The sequence below is a fragment of the Rosa rugosa genome, chromosome 5, assembly GCF_958449725.1.
Source record: "Rosa rugosa chromosome 5, drRosRugo1.1, whole genome shotgun sequence".
Taxonomy (NCBI): domain Eukaryota; kingdom Viridiplantae; phylum Streptophyta; class Magnoliopsida; order Rosales; family Rosaceae; genus Rosa; species Rosa rugosa.
In genome coordinates, this window is record NC_084824.1 from 5,978,504 (window position 1) to 5,988,134 (window position 9,631).

A 9,631-nucleotide genomic window follows, 5' to 3' on the forward strand; every position below is an offset into this window, starting at 1 on the left:
TTTAACATTTCAATTGCATTGGCTTATCATGTGTCCTATTATATTTCCAATGGCTTTGCCTGCACTTCTTCTTGTTCATCATTGTCCTTATGTGTGCAATTTATGTTTATAGATGCTTGATTAATCTATAACTTCAGATTCTAGCAAAAGATATGTAAAATTTTGTCCCAAAGTCACAGTCACTTCCACATTCACAAAAAAAAAAAAAAAAAAAAAAGACAGAAAAGCATAGAAATAGAATTTTGCAACAGATTTCACAGAAATCTAAATCTGAGATTCTAATTTTGGCAGATACACAGTTCTGATCAGAAATCTAAATCTTGTTAGCTAGCTGAGTGGCAACAAGGCAGAAATTTCAGTGTGTACTAACTACTAAGCACTGGAAATTATCTAATACATATCTAACACAGGCAAGAGAGAAAATAACTTGTTTGCGTGTCAGTTTACAGAATATTTTCTAGAGCGCAGATAAACCAACACTTGATTGTCCCCGGCTATGGCCACGGCACCTGACCTTGAATCATCAGTAGAAATACATGAAACACCGCCACCTGATACAGTAAGAGATTATATAGAAAGCATGAACTGAACAGAAATAAGTAAATCAATTCATGGTCCCCAGGAGATCTGCTGTCGAATGATTTGAAGAAAAGCTGTTTCTAGCATCTACTTTTCTATATGGTTAACGATTAGCGCATTACCTTTAAAATGATGCATGGTGCCAAGCTTGGTTCCTGAAGATAGCTCCCACATATACACAAGTCCATCACAAGTACCACAGATCCCTTGTCCAGCGGAAGCACCGATGACAGAAGCCCTGCACAGCGAGTTCAAAAATTAAATAAGAGTTGAATACATGATTTGTGTTGTGCACTCTCAGCTTAATACAAAAATTATCAGTAATACATTCTAAATCATCCAAGAAACACATGCATGAGGCCTTCGATGTTTATCTTTACCCGGATGCAAGATCTTGCACATTTTCCTATAGGCAGAAATCTCTACTTCCTGTTTACTTGGACCAATAATCTTTCAGTCATTAAACTAATTACCACTGAAAACTGGAGCAACTTCATTCCTGAAAATCCATGCAAAACATTTTTGCTTGCACTAAACATCTTAATTTCCAGCTATGCTACCAAAGAAAAGGGTTTACTACAACACAATTTAGAATTCAATGATCCCAATGTCATGAACTACAATGCCCCTGAAAAGTTTAAGTAAGAGGTCAATGCACCTTGAATCCAATGCAGTTCCGAAGATCACCATATTTTTCACCATGAGAGCTAGCCTCCACCGTCCAACTGGATTTGGGTGGCAGTCACCTGATTCATAGTCTTGTTGAGCATCAAAATCAGAAGATGAAACAAGAAGACATACAGCAACATCTTCCCCTTCAGACAAAAATTGTTTCTTCGATGTTGAAGCCATCATTTGATTGACATGTTCTTCCATATCAAAGTGGCTAGAAACAGGGAAATTCATTTGCCAAGCAAACAAACTGATAGGAAAAAATTGACAAATTGAAGCACTTGGTACCAAGAACCTTGACACAAGGATGCGTTTAAAAATATCCCTGAAAAAAAAAAATGCCTGGTGGTGTGAGTACTATGAATAGTTAAACAGATTTATTATCCAATATTTTCATTTTCTGATAAGTTTTCACAATCTAGTTTCCCTATCAATTAGGTGAACAAAAAAGTTCCAACCTAATATACTCCCAAATTATTAAGCAAACCAACCTTCAACTGAGATGAATTAAACCACAGAAAAACGGTGATGAAATTTTGATCTAAGCTAGATGACTGAATGTTCATTTTTGTTGAGTTGAGCCAGATGAACTAATGTTCAACTTCAGAAAACAATCCCGCACCAGTAACACAGCTAGGACCAACAATTGAGCCTATACAATTCCGTACAGTAGTGAACTACTGATATTTTACTCGACGAAAGAGGAATACATGTGTTTAAGAAAGACATACCATAAACTGAATTCACCGTAACCATTATGGCTGACAATTAGATGAGTACAATTTGGAATTCTCTTCAACTCCACTATGCCAGGGGAGATGCAATCTTCAGATGGCATAACCATATATTCCATTTGTGCACTGCAAACAAGGAATTTAGATTCTTAAGCTGCCTTGAACAAAAGGAACAGATAGACAAGTAAACAGTTCAGAGTAGCAAACAAATGTTGACAAAAATGAACAAAGATTAATTAAACATATCAGGTACCATCAGATTTTAAAATGATAGGTACCAGAAAATGATAAAAATAAAAGCTAAAGCAACACAGAATGCATACTTAATCAATGGTCTATCTATAATAATAGCATATTGCTACAGAATCTACAGCAGCAACCTTTACTTGGGCTTGGGAAACAGTATTCCCATACAAATATCAAAATTTTAATGGATGGCACCTACATTTGTATCAGAAATGTTGAGAAACAAGGCTTCAAAGACACACCTCCATGTTGAATCCATGACCCACAAATGCAGTCTCCCAGTCTTTCCAACAGAAACAAGATTGCTAGGTTCACAAACCAATATACATCTTTGACTCTCTACTGCTTTCAATCTTGCCACTAATGAAACATAACCAAGTTTTACTTGGACAATCTTAACAGCATTCTCCTCAGAGCAGCTTGACGCACATGTGGTGCACAGACAATGGGTTTTTCCTTGCCTGAGAACATTTAAATGAAACTCTTACAATTAGCTTTACTCCCAATTCACGTCATTACTTTAAAATATGTAAAGGAAGTTAACCTGCAGAAAGGAGTTTTAATACTGTCAAGTAAAACAAGACACTGTCCATCTGGGGTCAATTGTAGACAGGATCTTCCCAAAGCCATCTAGCAAAAGAATTACAACTATAATCAACTAATGTTAACATAAAGCAGACTAGCCTACCAACCCAATTAGATATAAGAACTTACTCCACCAAAATAATCGGTTAGATCCGGCAAAGTTACTGATGTGTGACCAACAAGAGAAGGGTGTCCAACCTTCAGTTCCTCAATGTCTACCTTGTAGATGAACAGGCTGATGTCCTTACCAACCAGTAGGCCACATAAAACACAAATGTAAATGTGATTTCCCTTTGTGCTCAACAACACTGACAAAACAGGAACAGGATGGGTATAGCATCCCACAAACTCAAGAATTCCCACTAGCCCATTATTAAGTTCCATATTGTGAGGCTTCAAATCTGAACTAAATGGAATGCTATTGGGATCACAACTGAAACTCGGCCCTTGTTTATGAGATGTTTCAGAATCTTTGAACTGTAGGAGGTTTTCATGGCCAACCACATTCTTGTCAACCTGGTTTTCTAAATGTGAGACAAACAAATCACAAAAGTATGAAGTATCTTTCTCACCAACAATTAGATCTTGTAATACAGCTGGACCCATGCTGTTTAATACAGCTTTAGAGTTCATCGAAGGTTTCTCTGCATTCAAACTGGAGCGTCCAACAATCTTGGCTTCAGCACAAAATGAATCCCTTATATTTGAATTGTCATCAGAAGAACCCACCTGCAGAGTTTCTGTGGAAGGATATGTCTCAGGTACATTGTTCTTGCATATTATACTTTTTGAGACTGGACCACTGTTATTGCCTTTCATATGAGATATAGTCTGAACCTTTTTCCTGGTATACACTAACTTGGGAACTTGAGAAAAAGACAGATTTTCAGTTTTGGTAGACAATGTCTTAGCAGCAGTTTCCTTCTCTGATATATTTAAAGAATTTAACATGCCTCTTCGGTTATCATCAACAATATCTACCCAAAACAGAATAATTGGTTTGGTTAGAATTTTATAAAACGCAGAACATATTACAATCTGGGAAAGAAAGAAAAAAATAGTACTATGAAGTTGAGCTCCCTAGTATTTTTATATCCTATTAAAGGGAGAGAAGAAGAAGAAAAAAAGAACCAAAAAAAAAAAGAGAGGCTAAACTATAGTAAGACAAAGGAGTCATGTTATTGTATGCTGGCATTTGAAAACCAAGCAACGAGTAAAGTGGAACAGTTTCTGTCAGAAAATTACCTTTGGTAGGATCAACTGCAGTTTCATTCATTTTCTTAGAACTGAGAGTAATACCTACTGGGCATTCATCAATATGGAACTTCTCCGTGATTTCTTCAGAAAAGACTTTTCTATATGGAGTTGCACAAACTGGAAGAGACTCAAGTATGTACTGGCCACATTCCTGAAGCCTCCCAGTTGAAGCCATGCCCACTTCCTCAGACGGATATGCATCGTTGCTTCCGCTGGTCTCTTGCTGATCATCTATCAATTTGTTATACTCATTGGCAGCAAGAAGATGTCCATGCTCATTGCCAGCAAGATTATGACCATGCTCATTGCTGGAAACAAGATGTCCATGACTATTCATAGGGAATGCACCATCAGAATTATGCTGATCAGGTTCAGCCTTATCAGACAAAGATATCAAGTGATTGGATACGTGGTCACCATTTTGATCATCATCTAAACTGTCAGGAATAATAGACTTTGTTGGAGCAATTGGATCAATATCAGTAGATTGGGTATGCATCTTTTTCCCCTTTGCATCTTTATTGGAAGGCATTAAACCTGAAAGTGTAGAGAAGACAGTAAATACTCTGACTGCAAAGTTGATAAATTAAAATAACACCAGATTCCACAAAATGGAAATGCTAAGTGTATGATTTATAAGGTTTCAATGTTTGATAAAGCACCAGGGGATGGAGCAGTGATTTCATTGCTTTCCTTCTGAGATTTCACTGTAAAAGGCAGAACTTCTGAAGGGATACCAGAACCCTTTTTCTTCTTAGAGCCCTTATTGAGGAGAGGAATAGCCTGTGGAAGAAGAAATGCCATCATGGACTTTGCCATTTCCTGACCAACTGAATCAAAATCAATATTCTGGGAACTTGCATTTGATTTAACAGTGGGCGTTTCTTCTTCCGGATGTGATTCAGTCAGCAGCCCATCAGCAATGACCACATCCATGGTGCTTCTATCTTGGATAGTTGAAGAAGAATCCGCATTTTTACCTGCATTTAAGTAGTGGCAATCATTACATGAACAAAGAGGAAGACAGTGATCAAATTCTTCAAGGAAAAAGCTAGGGCAATCACGGTTGACCACAATAGAAAACAAATGGATAGTAGTGATTACCTTCTGAATCTAAGGTATCAGGCGCAAACAGTTGGATAGTTGAAGACGAATCAGCTGTTTTGTCTGCATTTAAGTAGTGGAAATCATTACATGAACAAAGAGGAAGACAGTGATCAATTGCCTATTCTTTAAGGCACAAACTAGGGCAATCACAGTTGACCACAATAGAAAACAAGTGGATAGTAATGATTACCTTGTGTAAAATCTAAGGTATCAGGAGCAAAAAGTTCAACATCAGTAAGACCTTGGCAATCTTGTGGAATTGTAGCATCTACATTTTGGTCATTTGGTGCCATTGGAAAACTAATGTCTTCCATCTTGGTACCCTGAGACCTATCAACCTGTGAGAAGTTAAGAATGTTTCTTGTTCAACAGCAAATGCATACAGAACCGTGAAATAAGAAAAACTGCTCCCACAGGGGCAACTTTTCTGAACAAGCATATAGAAGCCAAGTTTGAAGAAGTAAATCAATTTAAGCATTTAAGTACTATGGGATATTTTTACAGGTTTTGAAAGATATGTGAATCTAGGATAAAAATAGTCAAGAAACTAGAGGAACAAAAGGCGAGATGTGCTCACAGGTTTTCTTTCATCCACGGACATGTTGATGGCTGCCGGAGTGGCTTTACATTTTCCAGGACCATTTGAATCTTCAGGGATATTATCCTTGCTGAGATGATTGAAGAAGCCAACAGAATCCAATGGCAAATGATCTTTGGCTGAAATCTCACTCTCTTCTTGATGAACCGGTACTAAATGCACTAATGGTGGCAACACTGCTGGTATATCGTGTTCTTCATTTAAAGAAGAAGGCATGGGATTCCCATTATTACAATGTCTCTTACTCCCTTTTATTGGACTCGAAGCTTCAGAAATGGATACCAGATCTTCAGTTGTAGTCTTATTTATGCCTGTCCGACTGGATGACTTTGCATTTCCACTTTCACGTTTCCTACTTCTCTTCCCTGTGATTTGTGGTCTTCCCAAGTCTGAATATGCCTCTGGGGAGCGGTTATCAACGTCTGTTCTAGAAGCTCCATTGCAGGAGCTCGAGGGTAACAAACTTTGCTCTGCTGCTCCGTTAACATCTGTTGCCAGCTCCCGAAGTAGCCTCTGGACAAATGGATTTTTAAACCCAAAAAACTGCACATAAAACCACAAGAAAGCAAGCACATTATCCCACTGCTCATATATTAAAAGCAACTCTGAAGTAAACCACTTTACAAAAAAAACGACTCAATACCCACCTCCACACCATCTATCTTGCACGAAAATCTCTTCCCATGCCAAATCTTTGTGCGGGGAAAGCATTTCTTCTGGAATTTATCCCAAGCAATATCTGGGGTTTGCCCGGAACATGATTGTCCATCGGCAGCAATAATCTGCACACACACATAAAGAATCTCTCACTTCATCCTTAACAACAAGTTGCAACCACAATCTAAACATCACTGATACTCAAAATCAACAGCAACTGACCGAAAACAAAGGTCCTTTAGGACCCTCTTGAATTTCCATCTTATATGTACTCCCATTATGAGCTCGAACAGCTCCATACCCAATCGGATACGGATATCGATCCTTCCCCTACACAAAAATATCACAACTCAGCAAATTGCAACTACACCACTAATCAATTGTCAAACACATCAAAACTGCAACAAAAAGAAGAAGAAGAAGAAGAAAGAATTCAATATCTGATTCCTCATCATCTGGGCACATTGAGCGCGACGACCTCAAACCCTAGCTTAGCCGACTTGTAATATCTCTAATTACGAAGCCAATTACTCATTTCGATTCAATTCTCACTAACCTAAGATTTCAATTCAATCCGGACCGCTAATTACAGCAAAATTGAAAATCAAGCTTAAGGTCTAAGCTGAGAAGAGGTAGAGAAATCAAATTGATGAAATGAAGAAGAGGGGAAAGGGGAAAGTGAAGTCGAACCCTAGAGGAGCTCCAGTACTTCTTGTCCCAAGGGCCGGAGTAGAGGGAACCGATGGAGCTGATTTCCAGATCGTCTGGTTTCTCTTTGACGGCGGCGCCGTTAGGGTTCGCCATTTCCGGTCAGATTTTTTTGAGCGGCGAGGCGAATTAACGTTTTTGTAACGTTGAGGAGTGAGATGGAGGAGGAGGGAACGGAGTGGCGGGAAACGAAAATGAGAGGAAATATAAGTCTTCCAAAAAGGTTTGGTTTGATTGGTGGTGATGTTAATTAGGGTAACAGGCGAGTAAGAGAGAGGGACTCGAAAAAAAGAGAACTGAAAAAATATGAAAATTCGCCGTTGCCGGGGATCGAACCCGGGTCACCCGCGTGACAGGCGGGAATACTTACCACTATACTACAACGACTTTGCTGTTTAGTTTGTAGGTAGATATTTATAGATTGTGAAAACTTTTAATCCAGTTCAATCCAATCCAGTTTCTTGTATGGGCTTATATTCTCTTTTCATTTACCAATTACCATAGTAAAACATGTCCAAAAATCCAAAATACAGAGATGAGACTGCAAGTTGAAAGTTGAAACCACCACTGCCCAGTCAGCCAGTCTTCTTGTACATATGCGTATAGTATATAGCCGTAGACAAGAAATAAAGAATAATTGTGTGATAGAGAAAGTGGCCGGGTTTTGCATAAATAATAATCTTACGTCTAAAATGAATTATTAAAGATGTTATGAAGACGGGGAGTGAAATTTGCACTATATTTTTTGTAAATCACACACCCTTTTTCTCTTTTGTTCATTAAAATTTCCAAATTACCCCTACCATCCTCTTATATTTTCCTTGCCACTCATTACACTTCACAGAATGACCAAAACTCCTCTCTCTCTATACCCAAGTGGGACTGTGGGAATTCTACAACTACAGATCAGTTGAGTTATCGAACCAAACAAATGAAAAAGGAAAGAGTATATCATCTTTGATTGAGGAGACGATGGCCATGCCACATCCAGAACCTGGCCACAAACAAATTAGTCCAATTAATCCAATAGAGTTAATCTTGTCATTATCTCCAATGAAGCTCCAGAAACTACCGACTTGACCAACTATCTCTCACAAGTCCCAACCCACTCGAACACAACCCCTTCTATCACCCTTCCGATGGCTTCTACATCATCCAATGTCATCCTCTACCAAATTTTCTAGGACCTCGTCCGAGCCGGCGCCTCTGCTAATCCCGGCCTCTGCAGCTTACCATCACTCCGACCCACGATGCTACATTTTGTTTCCTTATTCAAAACCTTCATGGCTGGAAGAGGTCCGGCGGGTTTGTGGACAACCATCGAGGCACTCCTACTGAGAGAACTGAGAACTAAAGAAAAGGAGAGAACAAGAAAATGAAAAACTAACAAGGGGTGTTTTTGGAATAAACAAAAAAGAGAGTGTGGTTTACAAAAAAGGGAGTGCAAATTTCACTTTCCTTTATTTTTTTCAAGGTCAACTATGTGTTTAAGCAACGTATATGTAGTAATTCTAAGAATATAGTTTTTGTGACAAGTCGTAACATTATTTATAAAACGATGAGAAGTTCTCAATACATGCATCTCTTTATTATGGCGATATTAATTTTGCGCCAAATTTATGAACAACTTTCAGGAAGTGAAGTAGGAGGACATGTATGTTGCTCTTAATTATTCCATGATGAAAAGGAGGGGCAGAATCTTGAAAGTCATATATTGACATGGGCGAGCGATACAGACTCAAAATCTTAATTATCATAATTATATCACAGACTCTTAAGACAGGTATTACGTACATCACTGATGCAAACTTGACTTGACTTATATTCAACAAAGAAGCGAAGCGAGGAAAGAGAATTAGATATGGTATCAAATATATAGGATATGTACGTTAAGCTTGGACTCTGACTTTTAAAGCTGGATTAGGGTTTACCCTTATAATTAACATTGCAAAATCAAAACATAGAGTTAACGCTGGGAAATACAATAATTGAAGCTAACGTTACGTACCATGATGTGAAGTGCTGGACAATCAAAAGCCAAGTAGCTAACCACCTAGTGCCTAAAATGATAAAATCTAGGTTATAGTACGTAGTAGAAGCCTATAAAGAGATAGGTATGATCGATCGTGTATCCATCTAATCTGATTTTCCCGATTCAGATGCAAAACGGAGATGACTATGGATCCAATGATTGTTTCCGAAAATGTTAAGGAACTGAACCACAAGCTGGATCCAAGGTGTGAATGGTTGGTTAGCTCGTCTGGTCCGGTCGATCTGTTCTGGTTTGTTCTGGTCAGGTCTGGTAAGTATGGTAAGGTTCAAAGAAGACATGGGAATCTGGTGCGCATGCATATGCAGCTAAACCAAAAGCGTCCAATACAATCCAATCCACACAGAAAGCCATTAACGCCTACATATACTAGTCTGCACATAATCGATCGGACTGAGGACTTAGGGCACCTAGGGAAAATGGTTTTATACGAACAAA

The 9,631-nt window shown here is 38.5% G+C and overlaps 1 protein-coding gene and 1 non-coding gene across 5 annotated transcripts; both read right to left on the reverse strand.

Annotated features, from left to right (window-relative positions):
• Positions 1-252: 252 nt before the first annotated feature.
• LOC133713061 (uncharacterized) lies at positions 253-7,497 on the reverse strand. Of its 4 annotated transcripts, none has more exons than XM_062139187.1 (15): positions 7,126-7,497; positions 6,658-6,765; positions 6,426-6,560; positions 5,758-6,321; positions 5,371-5,503; positions 5,178-5,240; positions 4,736-5,053; positions 4,062-4,610; positions 2,946-3,793; positions 2,776-2,861; positions 2,474-2,692; positions 1,983-2,111; positions 1,238-1,576; positions 702-817; positions 253-551 (listed from the first exon to the last, which is right to left on the reverse strand). In XM_062139187.1, the coding sequence occupies exons 1-15, from the start codon at positions 7,237-7,239 to the stop codon at positions 439-441; spliced, it is 3,834 nt and encodes a 1,277-aa protein (XP_061995171.1). In that variant the 5' UTR covers positions 7,240-7,497; the 3' UTR covers positions 253-438. The 4 variants fall into 4 exon arrangements, 3 of the variants coding, with proteins under 3 accessions (XP_061995171.1, XP_061995172.1, XP_061995170.1); XM_062139188.1 differs by having other exon boundaries at positions 2,946-3,556; positions 5,371-5,518; XM_062139186.1 differs by having other exon boundaries at positions 5,371-5,518.
• On the reverse strand, positions 7,459-7,530 carry TRNAD-GUC (transfer RNA aspartic acid (anticodon GUC)). The gene has a single exon. It is a non-coding gene; the product is annotated as a tRNA-Asp (tRNA).
• Between the last annotated feature and the right edge of the window lie 2,101 nt (positions 7,531-9,631).

Coding starts and splice junctions, on each gene's coding strand:
- LOC133713061 (XM_062139186.1), bottom strand. CDS start 7,239: ATGGCGAACCCTAACGGCGCCGCCGTCAAAGAGAAACCAGACGATCTG. Junction 6,322..6,425: donor GCAAGATAGATGGTGTGGAG/GTGGGTATTGAG, acceptor TTTTATGTGCAG/TTTTTTGGGTTTAAAAATCC. Junction 5,054..5,177: donor TGATACCTTAGATTCAGAAG/GTAATCACTACT, acceptor ACTTAAATGCAG/GTAAAAATGCGGATTCTTCT.